This window comes from Lynx rufus, unplaced genomic scaffold (assembly GCF_022079265.1).
Source record: "Lynx rufus isolate CCGP_SWC_20201006 ecotype Redwood Valley unplaced genomic scaffold, mLynRuf1.p SCAF_1, whole genome shotgun sequence".
Classification (NCBI taxonomy): domain Eukaryota; kingdom Metazoa; phylum Chordata; class Mammalia; order Carnivora; family Felidae; genus Lynx; species Lynx rufus.
The window spans coordinates 152778176-152797492 of record NW_025814823.1 but is presented as its reverse complement, the minus strand read 5'-3'; the positions used below and the strand labels follow the sequence as shown (position 1 = coordinate 152797492).

General features: G+C 34.4%; 1 protein-coding gene across 1 annotated transcript; it reads left to right on the top strand.

Moving 5' to 3' along the window:
• Positions 1–583: 583 nt before the first annotated feature.
• On the top strand, positions 584–18037 carry CETN3 (centrin 3). The gene is made up of 5 exons (XM_047088921.1): positions 584–690; positions 2461–2596; positions 4362–4476; positions 9933–10124; positions 17604–18037. The coding sequence occupies exons 1-5, from the start codon at positions 674–676 to the stop codon at positions 17645–17647; spliced, it is 504 nt and encodes a 167-aa protein (XP_046944877.1). The 5' UTR covers positions 584–673; the 3' UTR covers positions 17648–18037.
• Positions 18038–19317: the final 1280 nt, after the last annotated feature.

The following is a 19317-nucleotide window of genomic DNA, read 5'->3' as shown; positions in this document are numbered from 1 at the left end:
ACAAAAATAACCCATAGCAACTGATTTAGAATCACTTGGCCAGTTTGTAAGGAAAAAAGAATGCAGATTCATATCTACTAAAATCAGAATGGGAGAAAAGGATGTTTAAGCCTGTGTTTTAGAACCCCCACCCAAAGTTTTAGAACATGGCGAAGCCAAATTTGGCAGACCTCATTCCCCGGCTACTCCCTCCTTCTAGACTGAGGATAGCCCACAGCGTGCCTCTTCTCCCTTCCTTCCTTTCCCTCGGAGCTGTCCGTCTTGTCTCCGGACAAGCGCCACAGATTACAGGCCTCCTTGCGTGAGGCGAGGTCCAGCTACCAACCTCCCTCTAGCACGCAAATATCCAGACCCTCGCTCCGCAAAGGATTTGGGGAAACCGCAACAGGCCAATCTAAAGGGCGGGAGGAGGGGCAAGAGACCAAGAGGGAGGAGAGGTTTCTTTGATTGACGCTAGATACACCCAATGAGAGAAGAGGACGAATGACGCTTCCGCCTCAAAGGGCAGGACATTAGCAATGTGAACCAATCCGGCTCAGAAGTGTCTACCTTGTGGGAGGTGCTTGAGGCCGCTGAGGTCGTTGGTGTCTGTTGAACGGCTCGTGGAAGTCGTGCTGCCTTGGGTAGGGCGTTAAGGTCGTTCTTGAGAGGAACGTCTCTGTCCGAAGAGAAAATGAGTTTAGCTCTGAGGTCGGTAATGAGGAGGCCGCAAAGCTCTCCACACCTCGCAGCGGGCCCCAGGGCGGGTGTGTGTGGAAGGGAGGCAGTTGGGGCCGAGGCGAGGAAGGGGATGCAGTTTGGGACGAGGGAGAGGAGTCTCGGCCTGCGTTCCCGGGCCCGGACCCCTCCCTCTGGGGGCCGTGGTGTGTCGCAGGTGATGAGCCCCGTGCATTTCTGCTGAGGTAGACACGTCTATCAGTGCGTTGGGCTTTGCACCACCAAAAAGATGGGCTGTTTTCGTTGCGAGGAGGGAGTGAAATATCGCGATGTTTCTTCTCGCGGTTTTTCTGCGAGAAATCAGGCCCTGGAGCATCCCTTCGTTCAGCTCCTCCTTCCTGGTCTACGGCCCCACCTCACCGGCAGTGCTGTCATATTTAACTATAAAATTTGGGAATAACATTAACCCCTCACTGCTCTTCTGCTAGGGCCCTATATTAAGGTATAACCGGAGACCCATTTTAATGACTTTAATTGGTAAATTCTTAAGATTTTTCAAATTTTTAGTTTCTTTACCTTTCCTTCACTTGCGACCTCTAACCCCCTGTCTGTTGCCCCCAGCCCCATGTAGACGTCAATACCTTGAAAATAGCTAGATACGCCTCTCTAAACTGGTGCCGCCTTCGGCTAGGAGATTCCTGTGGGAGCCTTGCGTGGGGTCAGTTGTAGGTCTGTTGTGGACTTGGCCTTTCAGAGAAAATGACCCCGGGAAATGTTCTAGCTGGTATAAACCGATTTTCCTCAGCTTTATTTATTGTACGTCTTCGGTCACTTTCTAATCCTCTCTTGCCTTTGTTGTAGATTTTAGAGAACAAAATACAGGCAAATAGATAACATGTTTTACTGAAATCAACCCGAGTTTTACATTTTAAAGTTTTATGAGTTTGTTGGGTTTCAAAACTTGTTTTTATGCAGATGTTGCAGCGGCATTTGAAATTTTGGAACGCTAAGATCAGTATCTCTTAAGGAGGACATTTCTGGCTTTTAAAATAAAATTTCCTTTAAAAAAGTTGCCAGAGTTTATGAGAAACTAAATCTAAATTTACAAGTGAGATTTACAAAACCATAGACTCTTCACTTTATTATAGAAAATTAGCACAAATACTCTTTTTTTTGGCGTTTTCATGGTTTGTTTAGACATATTAATGAAAGAAATTATAAATAAAGTGCCAAACTTATGTGTAATCTAAATCACTTGTAACCTACCACGCTAAAATACTTTGTAAGTTAATTGTTAAATTTTAAACTTTTTTGGGTAGAAATTTAGGTAACTTATAAGTGATATCAGAAGTAAACCAAATACATAACGATCATCAGTTAGGAAGTTTCCTTTGATTTTTTTTAACACTATGTTTAGAGCAATGTAAATAATGAATGCTTTGTTCTTTTGTTGGCGATTTTTTGTCATAAAAACAATGTTTTTTATTCAAGTTCTGATTTTTTCCTCTGTAATATCAGTGAGAATAAATACAAAGCTAGAAGGAAAGAAAGTTAGGTCTTCATTTCTTTGAATAACTTGTAATACTTTTCACTTTTGGAAAGTGCAAATTTATAGCAGCTTAGACTATGGAATGAGCAAGGCTCATGTACGGAAGATTTCTGATTCTCCCACATAACTTCCTTTTTAGAAATTTAAAAAATTATTCAATCGGTTAATTTTTTTGTTGCATTTTAATCATCTGGATGCATAGGAGAATAGAATTAAAGTAGGCTAAAAAGACTTTGTTTCTTTTCATTTCATAGAAATGAGCTTGTGGTAGACAAAACAAAGAGGAAAAAAAGAAGAGAACTCTCTGAAGAACAGAAACAAGAAATTAAAGATGCTTTTGAACTATTTGACACAGACAAGGATGAAGCAATAGATTATCATGAATTAAAGGTAATAGTGTAATGTAAAATACATATTTTTCTGTTAAAATGATGTTCATTTTTGGTAATTGGTTAAAATACATTTCTAAAGTATTTAAACTGACTGGTTTTGGAAATATGAAACCGTTTTAAATGTTCACAGTTAAATGCTGTAAGAAAATTGAATAATACTCTTAACATCTTTTTAGAAATTCCTTTTCATATTGTAAAATGAATAGTGTTTTAAATATAAAAATAAATTTCTATGTAAGGCCTTATTTTTCATTCACATAATTAAAAGATTGCAAACTATAAGATTTAAACAGTTTTTACTGTATTCTTCTTCCCACTGTTTTTTGTTTGTTTGGTTTTTGGTGACTCATTCTTTTTTCACATTGTGAAAGTGTTATTTCTCTTTTAATTTGAACATGTTAGTAGTATATTCTTTATGTACTTTCTCTGGTGCAGACAACATAAATGATGTCTGATGTTGACACGATGCTAATGGGGAAAAATGTCAATTTTAGGGCCTAGAATTATTTCTAAAGATGCAAGGGAAAATTGGTGTTTAGGGTAGTACAGATCTCACACTTAGCACAATGAGAAAGGCAACATTTTAATAGCTCTTTAGTTCTTTTTTTATTTTATTTATTTATTTTTTTACTTACCCAGCTTTGATCCATTCTTGCTTTATAATGTCTCTTCCATTTGTTGCCATTGTTATTATTTTGGTTTGGGATCTTATTTCATACCTAGAGCTTCTAGTTAACTCTGTATAGTACCATTAGGTTCATCTTTCTAAAATTCTTTCCTCATTTTGTTCATTGTTCATAAAACTAGTGGCTCCTCGTTATAAACTGCATAAAGTTCACATTCCTTTAATTTTTATTGAATGCCCTCCACACTTTTACTACTAGCTCCTTTTCTCATTTGCTAACCACTTGCTTCCACCTGAGCTCTTCCTGTGCAGGTAAGATAAGCTGCTCTCTTCACTGTCCTCAAACCTCTTTTTTATGGTATCTGTTTTAATACCAGTCATCCTTTTCTTATTGCCCTTCTACTTTATTTCATCCATACATCAGGGAACAAATGGAACCTCTCCAAGTAAGACTTCTTTAGTCAGTGTCATGTCTCTCTTCTTGTTAACAGTAACAGGATCTTGGATCTTTTCTTTAAACTCAGGGACCTGAACTACTTACTTAACAACTAATCGTGTAGATTCTTATGGTAACTCTTATTTTCATTCTTTTATCTCTTCTGTTATATAAATTTTTAATATTTATGCTATGCCTTTTTTTTGCATTTTGGTTGTTAATCATTTGAGAGCAAATAACTTGTTAAAATGATCTGTATACTGGGTGCCTAGGTGGCTCAAGTCAGTTAAGCGCCTGACTCTTGATTTTAGCTTAGGTCATAATCTCATAATTCCTGAGAGTGAGCCCCACATCATGCTCTGTGCTGACAGCGTGGAGCCTGCTTGGGATTCTCTCTCCCAAGATAAACATTTAAAAAATAAGTAAAATGATCTGTACACTATGTCAGCCTATTGTATAGTGTATTTTATAAACACTTGATTGGTATGTCCTATAAAAGATATATAAATGAAAAAAATTGCCATTTAATTTCAGTAGTGAAGAAAAACTATCACTTTGTTTTTTTAGAGATATAAAACATGCAACAGAATTAAATGTTTCATTAATGTGTTTACCTCTCTTAAGTTCTGAAAACTTAAGAATTAGAAGTCACTTCTTTTGAAAGAGTGCTTGATAATTTGCTTTTCCCTTTTAATCCAAAAGGTGGCAATGAGAGCCTTGGGGTTTGATGTAAAAAAAGCTGATGTACTGAAGATTCTTAAAGATTATGACAGAGAAGCCACAGGGAAAATCACCTTCGAAGATTTTAATGAAGTTGGTGTGTATTTTAATAGTCTTTGTAATTAGCACTTGTTAGGAAATTATCTGGTTAATATTAGTATTTTTTTAATTCTCTGGGTTATGGAATTTTGTTATAGAACATTGTGGTATAATGTGGATCTCATATGGGGGCCGGGGGACACTCTTTTTACTTAATTTCAAAGAAAATATAAGATTTACAGCTTCCCTGTGGAATTTATCATTTTGTCTTTAGTTCTGAAGATTCTAAGGAACTATTGTGTAGCTTTTTGTGGGAGGATGTTTTTCTAAGTAATATGTGTTTATATTATATGATAAAGGATGATCAAAAAATTATTTTCTTAGAGTAAAACAAAATTTGATATCCTTTTGTATGGAAAATATTTCCTAAGACCATTCTGGTGTGTGATTTTTGTTGGCAGAGTGGGAGAAGAGAAAACCTGTAGCATTTGTTAGCTTTGGCTCTAGATGAAGGGCATGCCTTCAGGTTGACAAAGCTTATGAAGGTCTACATACTCTGAGTGACTTGATCTTGGTGAATAAAGTCATCTGTTTAAAGTTGCAAGTGGAGAGAAGATTGTGGTAAAGGAGGCATTTGGCAGACTTAAGCAGGAAAAATCATTGTAGAACAACCAACTAAGCATAATGTGTCATGAGCTTAATATGATTGAATTTTATACAGTTGATTTTCGTGAATTATTTACAGCATATATCAGGCGTTTTAGTATAGAACACTCTGGAAGGCAAGGACTTTGTTATTATAATTTAAATACATTATGTAGAATATTATACGTAGAATGTATGTATATTCAGGTTTTTATTAAATAAATTTTCTAAACCATTGATAACCACTTTATATGGGTCATGATATATACATTTCATATGTTTTTAGAGATGTAAAAAATTTAGGAACAAATCCAGTTACACATACACACAAACTTTTTGTGTAAATATTCAGCAAGAAGCAATACACAAAGCAAAAAAAATGGCAATACATAAGGAAAAGATAGAGTCCTTTCATAAATCATTGTTTTTATTTTTTTAATCTGAAAACTCAAAATGAAAGTGAAGAGAGAAGTTAAAGGATGAGCTTAAAAGAGAAAGAAAGCACAACACAGAAGAACTTCAATTTATACACTGAGAAATAACTGTTTAGAGAAGCAGGTTGTCCCTTTGGGAAGCATATTGCGTGTGGTTTTTTGATTTTGTTTTGTTTTGTTTTTTCTAATTGGTAGATTTATTGAGAGGAGGAGAGCCATCTTTATTCTTTCAGTCTTTGAGTATTGAAGCTCTTGTATAGTTCATGATCTTAGTCCAAGTTCCAACTTAGATTATTTATAGACAGGTGTTAGGATATAGTGACAATGATACCATTAGGAAAGAGCTGCAATTCAGGCACATTTGATACAATGTAGTGGTTTGGCATGGACAGTTTGAAACCAGATTGCTTGGGTTCAGATCTTGGTTTTACCACTTACTAGCTGTATAATTTGGTCATTTTACTTCTCTGTGTCTCAACTATAAATTGGGGCTATCTTGTGGGTTGTGAGGAATAAATAAGTTAATAAGTAAAGTGCTTAGCAAGGGGCCTAGCTATAGTAAGTACTATTAAGTATTTGTTAGTATTACTTTAAAAATTGTCTTTGTTTTATTGTGTTTTAGTGCCTCGTAATAATTGTACATGCATCACTGGAACATAAAAAGTATTGTATTCCATGTATTTATATTTTTCTGATTACCCTGTTTTCATAGTTGCAGGCTATTTTAAGCATTATATCATTGTCATTAATAATTTTATGTAGCACATGTCATCTTAAGTAAATACAGTTTTAAATTTGTGATCTTATTAGCAGTTGAAGCCAAAGTCCCATGCCATATTCACCTTTTCCTGACCGTCCATCTTTTCTGTGTTAATAACAGGGTATGAGGGTGGCTCAGTAGGTTAGGCCTCCGACTCTTGGTTTCGGCTCAGGTCATGATCTCACAGGTCCATGAGTTAGAGCCCCGCCTCTGGCTCTGCACTGACATGTGGAGCCTCCTTGGGATTCTTTGTCTCTCCCTCTCTCTACTCTTCCCCCCTCTCTCTCCGTCTCCCTCCTTCTGTCTCAAAATAAATAAATTAACTTAAAAAAACAAAAAGAGAGCATGATTACTGGGTTTCTTCCAGAATTAATGGCCATGGGTAAACTTCTCTCTGACTTTCAAAGATTAAACTTTTGACCTGCTTGAAAATACCATCAGTCAAATAAAAATTTATTACTGTTTAGAAATTGAAGTCAAGAGCTCTGTATTCTCTCCATTTGTGGATTATTTTTCAATAATAACTGACCACAGATGAAGGTATGTTTTATACTTTGGGACAGATAACTCCAAATCAGAACATTTGAGTCTTAGTTTTATGTATCATCTATTACTAGTGAAGGATACTGTTCCACAGATATTTCTGGATGAAGTCTGACATGTAACGAGAATCTTTGGGCACATTCCATTGCCTCTTTAGAATAGAATATTGTATTACCATTTTGCTTTGCTTATTTAACAAATATTTGCTGATTTTTTTGGCATTAGGTACTGTGTTGGGTTGAGGGAGGGGAATTAATTAGAAGTTACCAAGAGGGTCTTTCAAGGAGCTTACCATTTAAATGTAAGTAATAATAAGCTGTGGTGTTCTGTGGTAAATTATAATTTTGTTTAAAGCAGGAGTTGGCAGAGAAAGTAGTTTAGACAGAGACCTTATGCCCCGACAAAGGCTAAAATATTTACTATCTGTTTTTTGACAACAAAAAGAATTGTCAATTCCTGGCCTGGAGCAATTGAAGAAGACCTTGCAGAGGGGATTTTTAATTTAGGCCTTTGGGAATGTGAATAGGATTTCATCCTAAGGAGAAGATTGTGGGATGCAGTAGAGAAAGACATTGGAGGCAGAGAAAACAGCAACAACAGAGTGGTACTGGAAGTATAGTATGTTTGAAGTGGAAGATAGTATTGGGCCAAATAGGTAGTCTTGCATCACATATAGAGCTTGGACTTTAGTCAGCAGATGATCATTGTCAATTTCTGTGGAAGAGAAGATATATTTTAAAAGGTAACTCTGTTGAGAGTATTAAAGATGGGTTGAAGGGCAGAGAGACTGAAGACAGAAAATAATAGACTTTTTATGCTGAGGGTGGTGAGAATGAAGAGAGAGGCCCATTTAAGAGTAGAAAGGGTAGTATCCTTAGCACTGTAGTAATAAATCGCTGATTAGGTTAATCGGCTTAAAAAATGTTCAGACTTCAAATATGAGAGATTATTTGTTAATGATGCTGTTATCTTTTTTGAGATCCGGCATCAAAACAACAGCTATCTTGGTGATAGTGGGAGGAATTTGAATTCTGAAATGTTGAGTGTAAAATAACTTGTATTTTTGGATAGAAACCCCCAAAAGGCAGTGAGAAATATAGTTGAAGCTGTATTTCTAGCAGCACCTTTAATGATTTTTTAACTTTTAATGTGATGTTTTCTAATGTGCTATGTTCTTAAGTGATTTTTATAATGTGTAAGGCCTAACTATTTTTAGGAAGTACATTTATGGTAGTATAATTTGAAAATAAAGTTACATGGACAGCAATTTGTGAATTAGATTGAAGTCACCTAAGTGTATATTAGTTGATTTATTTTCTTTGGAAAAAAAATGTATTTCTTACAATTCTACTTTGTAGAATAGGAATAGAGCATGAAGGCATGGAGGAGAGTCACCATAAAGATACCATGTTTTAGCTGTCCAGAATTATGGGTATTTATAATTCCTGAGAAAAGTTGTATTCTAAGGCAAAGTATTGATAAAAGATTATATATACACATAAGTCTGAAGTAACTAACACAATTAAAGCACTAGTGGGATAAGAATTTATACATCTTGGAGCCCCATCTGTTCCCCACATCACCCTGTTGCTTCTTTAAGTACATTAATACTTTCAGCAAGCTGCTTTTTTGGTTCACCTGTCATGTAAATTATTTAATTGGTGAAGAAAATTTCTTAACACTTTTTTTTTTCCTTGTCCTGCTTTTTTGTTGGGACTAAATTCAAAATAAGTTGAGTATGTGCCATAGAGTTAAGCATGGTATTTTATTTTGGTGTTATGGCTGTGTATATGCCAACTCCTTTTTGACTGAATATTTATGAGCTTGGGTGATTTGCATACTTATAGTAATATACTTCAATTAGTTACTTGAAACACTTTTTGGATACAATTAACGGGTAATAGAAAACTATTAAATGTATATGTAGATGATTTAACGTTAGCTTAAATAGGTACTTACTCTAAAGCTTACTTAACCAAATACAGTGATAGTACAGCAAAACAACAATAATTTTTTGTGGGCTTGAATTGTATTTTTCCTTTTGAGTGCATTAAACTTTCCATCTATAAGCATTTGCAAGTTTTTAATGATTCTGTCAACCTTACTAGAACTGAATTATTTTTAATGGCATGATGAAAGTCATAAATAATTTTTGTTATAGTAGTAGACTAGCTTGTAGAATTACTTCAGAGATGTTTACTTAGATATTTTCAGATTTTTATCTAGTAACTGAAAAAATTTTATACCACAGATTGTTACTTTAATTTTTATTGTTGTGGCTATTGATTAATGACTGTGAATATTAAAAATAGTGTTTAAGTTTACTACATTATTCTATATTACTACCTTTAATCTATTAGAATATATTATTGCTGTTGAAGTCTGATATTCCTCACTTTTAATTGTAGTTTTTTGAGAGTTATTATCTTGGTGAACAAAATGGGCATGATTTTAGAGAGATCTTTCCAGACTTTCTTTTTTTGGGGGCAGAGGGGGAGAGGTGGTTCTTGCTACAGTCGTATTCAGTAACTACTTTTCATATTTTTGAAAACCAAGAGTTTCCTCAAATCATGAAGCTATCAGTAGAATTTTCGTCTGTCTGAAATTGTATCTCTGTCAATGATGGCAGTGAATTTGTCAGGAATTTTTGGTCTTTATTACAGGGTTAAATTTAAGGAACCATAATGTGCTTAAGTTCAGCCATCAGACAGCTTTTATCTAAGTAGCTTTAATTGTTTTGTTGATATACCATCTCTATAGCTAAGTTACAAACTCCTAGACTTTTTTGTTTGGTGTTAGTGGAGCCTAGTACAATTCTTGATAATGGTAGACCTTAAATAAATATGGTATGTAGTCCTTTTTATTTTGCCTCTTTGTGTGATAGTTTTGCTTACTCTTATAATAGGATGAATTGTTGATAACATAAAGATTAAATTTTAAAACCCTGATTTGATTTTTATAATTTGAGTTTTACCTTTTGGGTTTTCGGGCTCTGATTTGGCATTTTATTATCAAACTAAATGTTGAAAGATTCACGACTTTAATTGTCATCTAGTACTTTTTGATTTCACGAATGCATTTGTGATTATGAAGTGTTTTTAAATTTTTTTTTAAATTTCTTTTTAACTGTAGTGACAGACTGGATATTGGAAAGAGATCCACATGAAGAAATATTAAAGGCATTTAAACTATTTGATGATGATGATTCAGGTAAAATAAGCTTGAGAAATTTGCGACGTGTTGCCAGAGAACTGGGTGAAAACATGAGTGATGAAGAACTTCGGGCTATGATAGAAGAATTTGATAAAGATGGTGATGGAGAAAGTAAGTTTTGAGTAAAACACATATTCTAGGTATTATTACTGATATATGCATATAGTAAATTTTTCTAAAATCAAATGATTTTCAAGACTCATTGCAAAGTATCTCTATTTGGTATAATTGTTGTTCACCCTATAGTGGGGTTTTTGCATAAACATTTCACATAATTCAATTTAGAATGAAGCAGACCTTTAAAACCAAATAAACTGGTTGTAATATCAAGTTCCACACTTCAGGAAGGTACTTTACTTTTTGAGCATCACCAAAATCTTTCCTTGAGGATCACCAAAATCCTTCTTGAACATCACCAAAATTTCAGCTACTTGGTAAAAAATGTCCACTTTTTAAAAAGTGTTTATTTTTTTAGAGAGAGAGTGAGTGACTGTGTTCATGTGTGTGAAAGTCGGGAGGGGCAGAGAGAGAGGGAGAGAGAATCCCAAGCAGGGTCTGCGCTGTCAGCCCTGAACCCGTCACGGGGCTCTGTCCCACAAACCATGAGATTATCATTGGTGCTGAAATGAAGAGTCAGACACTTAACCCACTAAGCCACCCAGGCACCCGTAAAACATCAGCCTTTAATGACTTCTTCCTTAACCTACATGCTCTTGTAAACTGTAACTAAGTTCTATTGTTTCTACTCTTTAAATGTTTTGAAACTGTTTTATGTCTTTGTTTACTGCTGCTGCCCTAGTTCTGGCCCTAATTTCTTTGTAGGAATGTTATTATAGCCCCATTCATTATTTCCTTGAATGCCTGCTGGATATGGTGCCTTATGTGCAATCTGGTGCTGCTACACAATGAGGAAGGCAGATGTGGTTTTTGCCCTCACTGACTCTACAGTCCCTTTACCCTCCTAATTGCCCTCTATGCCTATGAGCCTCTACCCTCTAATTTAGTTTCTTGATAACATTCTTTTCTTAAAATACAGGTTTGATGATGTCATTCCTCTCTTCGAACACCGAATGATTCTTCACTACCTACAGAGTAAATTTCAAAGCTCTCTAAGATAGATTCTGCCCTAACTATCCAGTTTTATTTCCTACTGAGCTCTTCAGTGTCCTGCTTTAACTTTCACCTCCCATACATACATGCCTTGACCAAATATATTCTACCCTGAAAACACTTTTTTATGCCATGCCATTCCTTAATCCTAGAATATTCTAATTGCCAGTTTCTGTCTGCTAAAATGTTAGTCTTTCTCTCTGATTCATTTTAAAGTTCCATTTTCTCAAGCCTCCTCTGGTGGCCTCTGTATGAGTTATGGAGACTGCCATTGAGGGTCCATAGCATTTAGAGGAACACGGTATTTTGACATTTCTGTACAATGCCTTCTGTTAGTTATTTACATGTGTAACTCTCCAATATATTGTAAGTTCCTTAAGAGCAGTATGGAATCCTATAGGGTGAAAGGCCTGAGGCTTTGGAAACCTACAGATCTGGATTTGAATTGAATCTCTGCCACTTACATAGTTGCTCTGTAATGTGCAAGTTTTCAGTGTTTTCTGAGTCGTGGTTTCCCATTTATTAAAGTGAGAATGGTAATACCTTCCAGGTGGTTGTATTTAAAGGAAGATATTTGAGGGGCGCCTGGGTGGCGCAGTCGGTTAAGCGTCCGACTTCAGCCAGGTCACGATCTCGCGGTCCGTGAGTTCGAGCCCCGCGTCGGGCTCTGGGCTGACGGCTCAGAGCCTGGAGCCTGTTTCCGATTCTGTGTCTCCCTCTCTCTCTGCCCCTCCCCCATTCATGCTCTGTCTCTCTCTGTCCCCAAAATAAATAAAAAACGTTGAAAAAAAAAAAATTTTAAAGGAAGATATTTGAAGGTGCCTATTACTAAATGGAAACTTGTTTGCCTTTTTTTGTATCTTTACTCATCTTTATATTCTCCTGCATTTTCTTGAACACAGTGAGTGCTCTGACGTTGGTTGATTTAAAGCCCTGACCCAGGAGTGTGTATTACAGTAGATACATGTTGACAGAGTATCACCTATACATACATACATAAATATGTACATAATACACACTTTACTTTGGCAATACTGTCATGCTTTAATAAGGAGGTAAGACAGTAGCTATAAGTTCAGGTTTGTAGATTGTACTTTAGAGTTGTGTGTTATACTTTCTCATATTTATGTAAATATTTGAGGAATATAAAACTTTTTTTTAATACTAGTTCTTTGAAGGGTATTGATAGATTTATATTTATTTATTTATTTAAAATATAATTTATTGTCAAATTGGCTAACATACAGCGTGCACAGTGTGCTCTTGGTTTTCGGGGTAGATTCCCATGGCTCATTGCTTACACACAACACCCACTGCACATCCCAACAAGTGTCCTCAGTGCCCATCACCCATTTTCCCCTCTTCCCCATCCCCTCAGCAACCCTCAGTTCTCTGTATTTAAGAGTCTAACTATTTTTCAATGTTTATTTTTGAGAGAGAGAGAGAGGGGTGGGGGAGGGACAGAGAGAGAGGGAGACCCAGAATCTAAAGCAGGCCCCAGGCTATGAACTGTCAGCATAGACCCCAACATGGGGCTCAAACTCAGGAACCGTGAGATCATGACCTGAGCCGAAGTTGGATGCTTAACGGACTCAGCCACCCAAGTGCCCCTGTTTATATTTTAAAACAAAGATGGTTTTTAAAACAAAGATAGTATCCACTGCCTTCATATTTAAAAAATTTTTGTGTCTTACCAAGCTGTTGGCTGTTACCCTAAACTAATTTCAAAGCAGCTCTGTTTTATAAGGGTACTATCTTAAGTGGCATAGAAAATCTTGGTATGTCTATTTCATAAATCGTCAGTAACGGCTACTACCTGTGTCAAAAGATTAGAGTTATTTTCTTTTCCTGTGTTACGCACATGCAAATTAGGTTTTGGTATTGGCTTAATTTGATATTAGAGGAAAATATTAATTATGAAGCTGCCTCTTAAATTCAAACAATGCGAAACTTTGCATAGAAAAATGTGTCCCATTTCTTGCATCTCTTGTTAGTCCGCTCTGTTTGTTGCTTTTGAAACTCAAGAGTTCAAGCCCCATTGCTTGAAGATTTTAGTGCATACTTACTTAAAACATTACTTTGGTTCTCAGTGCTAACTTTAGGTCACTGTATAACTGTTGCTTGGGCATCCTACTGTCATTTGTTTAAATGACTAACAGGCAAGTAACATTTTTTCTTTTTTTTTCCTAAGAGATTGGTTACAAATATAATACAATGGTGCATAATCTTTTATTGTTAAGATTTGTTTTTTATGCAAGTGGAGGAAGGTGTTCTTAACATATTAAATTCATCTAATCTAGTATCCAGTCTGGGATTTGAATTTCTGGGGGGTGAGGGACTTCTGAAGTATTACATGGGGTCTAGGTGTATGCATCAAATATTGTCTTTGACCATATGAATAATAGTCTTGCACATGCATACATATACTACTGTTTTTTATTTATATCTATAAATGCTCTTGTAATTGATAAATACACTTTTTCAGAATTCATAGTGGCTATTTTATATTATCTGTTTCTCAAGCAAGATGTACTAAGTTTTACTATTATTGTGGCAAGTCCAGGAAATCATTGTTGAAAGACATTTTCATATTCAGAAACAATGAACTGTAATCCATTTTTAGTCTGGCTTTGGGATATTGCCTTAACTTACATGGGTCTCTGTAGCTGTACGAAAACCTGCCTATTTTGGAAAAAGTATGAGTGGCATTTTAGAAAAACTTGTTAATTTGATTAATTTGGATTCTTTTGGCTGCAGTTTTGTTTAAATATAACCTGTTTTCTTTGTATATGTTAAATTAGTAAAGATCATAATACTTGCTGTCTTTTTTTGTAGACTCTGGTAATTCTTCTGTCTTTATGAATTTTTCATACTTTAGTATTTAGGAGCAGTGAAAATGAAATGTTTATTGTGTATTTAGAATAATAAATATGGTGAAGGAGTTAAAGGAAAAGAAGATATAATGCAAGATCTAAATAGAGCTGTGCTAATGATACAGAAAGAATGCTTTCCCAATTATCACTCCTAAGATCTGTAAAACACAGTAAATATTTTGGGAAAAATCAACATTTAAAAACCCAAAGTATGGGGCGCCTGGGTGGCGCAGTCGGTTAAGCGTCCGACTTCAGCCAGGTCACGATCTCGCGGTCCGTGAGTTCGAGCCCCGCGTCAGGCTCTGGGCTGATGGCTCGGAGCCTGGAGCCTGTTTCCGATTCTGTGTCTCCCTCTCTCTCTGCCCCTCCGCCGTTCATGCTCTGTCTCTCTCTGTCCCAAAAATAAATAAAACGTTGAAAAAAAATAAAAAATAAATAAAAAAATAAAAACCCAAAGTGGACCATCTTTTAAATAATTATGATAAGTATTAACACTTATTTAGTAGTTAATACTTGTTAGATTCTGTGCTTGGCATTTACATTTTGTATTATGTCACAATTTTCATAATGGCTTTTGTGAAGTAAATATAGTATCTATATTAATGCATAGGATAGATGGATGCATCTATAAATGAAGAAACTAACGCTCGGAGAGATTTATAACCTGTTTATGCTTTTATCCATAACACTGTGTTACCTCTTATGCTAAAAAATAAAATTAGGTTTCTATGTTTATGGAGTTTTAAAAATTACATGCTATTTTAGTATATAAAATATTCAATACTCAATATTCAATAAAGTACTCAACTGTCACTTCAGATGCTAAAATTTGTCTAAATTTTGCTAAAATTTTCCTCTAAAGCCAGGTAGTCTCTAAGGTACTTAATCTACTTAATTTGTAGATAATTTATCTTTATTAGGTAATAAATTCTTTATTTAAAATACCTGTAATAAGATTAACCCAATGAAGTGATTGATTTATGAAAATTTTGTTTAAAGAGATAGTGTAGGAGGGGCGCCTGGGTGGCTCAGTCGGTTGAGCGTCCGACTTCTGCTCAGGTCATGATCTCACGGTTTGTGGAGTTTGTGAGTTCAAGCCCTGTGTTGGGCTCTGTGCTGACAGCTCAGAGCCTGTATGTAGCCTGCTTCGACTTCTTTGACTCCCTCTCTGTCTGTCCCTCCCTGCTCATGCTTGCTTGCTCTCTCTCTCTCTCTCAAAAATAAACATGAAAAATAAAATAAAATAAAGAGGCAGTGTAGGAGAAAAGTGTTATATTTGTTTCATTCAATAAATATTTTATCAGATGCCTATTTAAAGGTGGGCATTGTGCTAGATTTATTAGTATAGAAACTCGATATATGATTGATGGAGAAAGTTAGGAAGCTATATGAAAGTCAAAGATCACTACTAGAATTTGTAAGATCATTGAAAATATTACAGGTTATGTGTTCTACTGTGTCATAATGTCTTGCAGATGTTTAGTATTGAAATGCATGGATTCATGGTTCATTACCATTTCTGGCCAACTTATTCTTCTTAACTTCTTAGAGCTTATTTTTGCACTGTTTTCTTTTTTTAACTATGTTGCTGAAGGTATTCTCATACCTTAGCTTTCTTTCCACTTCCTGTCAAACCAAATCCTATGTTTTATTTTAGAGCCCAAATCAAGAATTATTCTTGCCTAAGTTTTTCTCAGAAGTAATGATTTTTCCCATTATGATGGAATTTTTTTCAACATAGATATGTGTATTATTTTAATAATAGATCATGTTTTGTCTTATACAGCAGTTCTCTGTTTCTGGTATGAAACATGACTTACATGATTATTAAAACTAGAACCAGTATATTTTTTTCATTCCTGATGTACATATTTCATCTCCTCAATGTGTTTTAATTGGTTAATATTTTTCTAACTTTTCATTATGAATTTTCTCAAACATAGAGGGAAAAAATATTAGTTTAGTACAATATGCACCTTTATACCTTCTACCCCTTCTACCTAGATTCAGCAATTAACATTTTACTGTATTTGCATTATCCATAGTGTGTATTTTTTTTCTGGATCATTTGAAAAATACGTCCTGAACTTGACCTCCCTCACATTTTAGCATGCATCTGCTAAGAATAAGGATATTGTTTTTCAAAATTATGATACCATTGTTACTCCTAAGAAAACTAAAAATAATTTTATATTACCTAATATCTTCTTCACTTAAATTTCAAGATACTGTAGATTAGGAACCCTGGTGTCTGTTTTGGTATATTACACAACTCTTAGGATGGTGTAGGCATTCACTAGGCAATTAAAAATGTTTGAGTCATTGGATTGTTTTCATATATTACCATGTAGAAACAACCTAAAAAGATAATCTTGTAGTTCAGTATTTTCAGATGAAAAAATTAAGACACAGAACTGTTCTGTATCAGAGATATGACTGGAATCCAGATCTTTCTTTTCCTCATTCAGTGTTATTATTATTATTAAAATGATCATTCATAACCAGTGTTTTGTTAAGGTATGTGTTAAGTTTTGGACCCCATGAAATCACCTGTTTTACAAAGAGGGAGCATTCTTTTCTGAACATTTCTATTAGTAATTGTGTATATTTGTATATATTGGTTTTAAAAATTATGTTTAATAAGATTATTACCTATTTCTAGGTTGCCTTCTTAAATATGGTGCTTTATAAACTGTAGGTTCTTACTGAATTTTATTTATAGTTTTGGTAACATTTTCTCTTTATGAGTTATGGTTTCAGCATTTACATCTATATTTTATAGTTGCTGTATTATCTAGCTAATTAAGACTAAATTTGTATCCTTTAAAATTACTATTACTCTAGATGTTTTCAAATTTTTTTAAGTGGCTTTTTTTTTTTTTTTTTAATTTTTTTTTTCAATATTTATTTATTTTTGGGACAGAGAGAGACAGAGCATGAACGGGGGAGGGGCAGAGAGAGAGGGAGACACAGAATCGGAAACAGGCTCCAGGCTCTGAGCCATCAGCCCAGGGCCTGACGCGGGGCTCGAACTCACGGACCGCGAGATCGTGACCTGGCTGAAGTCGGACGCTTAACCGACTGCGCCACCCAGGCGCCCCTTAAGTGGCTTTTAAATATATAAAAAATCAAACAACAATTTGACTTTTTAAAAAATTCTATATTTTCTTCCTTTAGAATTCTAATGTACATGTATGATAGATTTAAACTTGTTTATGAAGGAAGGGATTGCTAAATGAACTCATAGAATAAAGATTATAAAGAGGCTTTAACCATTTAAAAAATTTAAAATTTCAAGCTTTAAAACTATATTTGCTAGTGTATGTAAATGTTGTCATTATGATAATAGACTTTTTTGTAACTTAAATGTCTTTTCTGTCATTAATATTATATTCATATTGTTTATCACATTATGTATTTTTGTATTCATGAGGTTCTACTTAATAAACATGGTCAACTTCCTATCAAAGAAGTAAAAGCAAAATAATATGTCTTAATTAATTAACAATTTTGTATAATGCAAAATTTAAAAATACTTAGTATAAAATAGTACAATTGTCCTGTGAAAAATTTGTATTTCTGACTTATATTTTCTTTCTTACTGCAGTAAATCAAGAGGAGTTCATTGCTATTATGACGGGTGACATTTAAAGAATTACAAGGATAAACACTAAGAATGTTGCAGTTACATCTCATATTCTATTTTTGTGCTGGAGCCGTGTTAAAAAGAAATCCAACTTAGTTCTCTTTTTCCAAAAGGACCAAAAATAAGTGTCTTATGTATTCATATTTTACTACTGTTAATTTTCTTTGTATGAGCAGTATTGTTAGCACTCTAATAGTTTAGCTTTGTATTTATAATACAGCTTTTATATATATATATATATATATATATATGTATATATATATATATAAAATTTTAAAAATTGAATCACATGGTACACATTCTCTGAAAGTTTTTTATTCGGCATCAGTAGTCACTTTTGTTTTGATGTACACATTATGCAGACTTTCATTAATAAAGTCTTTATTTTAGTAGTACTTTAAAGTATGGTAAATTTTCTGTTTTATTTTGATTCCGAGTGTCTGTTAACGCTCAATAGTATGTTTCTTAAATCTTTTCTCTTTGAACTACTAGTTTCAGAAAAAAAAATTGAAATACAAATAGCAACAGAATAGCACATTTTTCCATTACAGGTTTGACATTTTATATTTCAATACAGGATGATGACTCAATACACGCATAATTCCTTTTTTAAGAGTCATGTCTTGCAGTTTGGAAGGAAAAAGTGTGCATATAGACCCATTTATCCTCATGTATTACGTTCGATAGCACTTCTCGTGTCTTAACGTAAGTTGTGACAGTTGAATCTGGATATTTCCTTAAACTAATTGAGTACAGTTTGAATCGTCTGATTTCTTGACAAAATGAAAGATTTAAATTTTGGAATTGTGATCTGTTAAGATAATTATCACTCAGTTAAACGTCACAATGATGAAAATAGAAAACTAAGCCACAGAAATAGTTAAGATTATGTTTTACCTGTATAAAGGAACATTTTGTGATTCAGCAGGAAACAGTAGAGACAGACTTTCCAGGTATTGGTGGGCTCTTCTGCCTTGTAGAAATGTATGTTGGGGGGAGACAAGTGGTAATGGGAGATAGGTTGTAGGGAATTGGTACCCATTCTGATCCTTCACTAATTATCTGGTTCCTGCTGGTAGGGACTCTCTGGAAGAAAGTTGTCTATTTCAGTGACCTTTCTTTAGATTTCTTGCTTTAAATTTAAAGTACAGTAATAATTTGATGCACTTGAAATATTGTGAGCTTCCTAGAGTATTCCATAAAGAGTTACCCACTGGAAATTGAACAAACAAATCAGTACGGAATAATATAACAGTGGTGACACTTCAAATAGTTAACTAGAAAGTAAGATAATTGCTCACCATATTAAAATTTAATTTTGAATATGAAATCAATGCTCACAGTAGTAACAATATCCAGGGCAACAAATATTCTTTGAAATTAAAAAAAATTTTATCACCCTTATTGATGAATTGCCTTCTATGTCTTGATCACAAAATATGTTGATTTCCAGGAAATTAAAAAATAAAAGTGAAGAGTAAAACACAGATAAAAATAAATCTAGGCTTGCTTGTCTTCTGCCACTTTATTAGAACAAATAATCCAAACTACTTTTTGTCGCTTACTAAGATAACTCCTTTATTCTTAATATAAATACTTATTCTTTGGGATACCAGCAGTTTTGTTTCTTCCCTTCTTACTGTGGGTTGAGAGAAGAGTGCCCACCTTAGTTCGT

Excerpts from the sequence above, each read along its gene's own strand:
- CETN3 (XM_047088921.1), top strand. Across the intron at positions 4,477-9,932 it reads CGAAGATTTTAATGAAGTTG|TGACAGACTGGATATTGGAA; the intron begins GTGTGTATTTTA and ends TTTTAACTGTAG. Across the intron at positions 10,125-17,603 it reads TAAAGATGGTGATGGAGAAA|TAAATCAAGAGGAGTTCATT; the intron begins GTAAGTTTTGAG and ends TTCTTACTGCAG.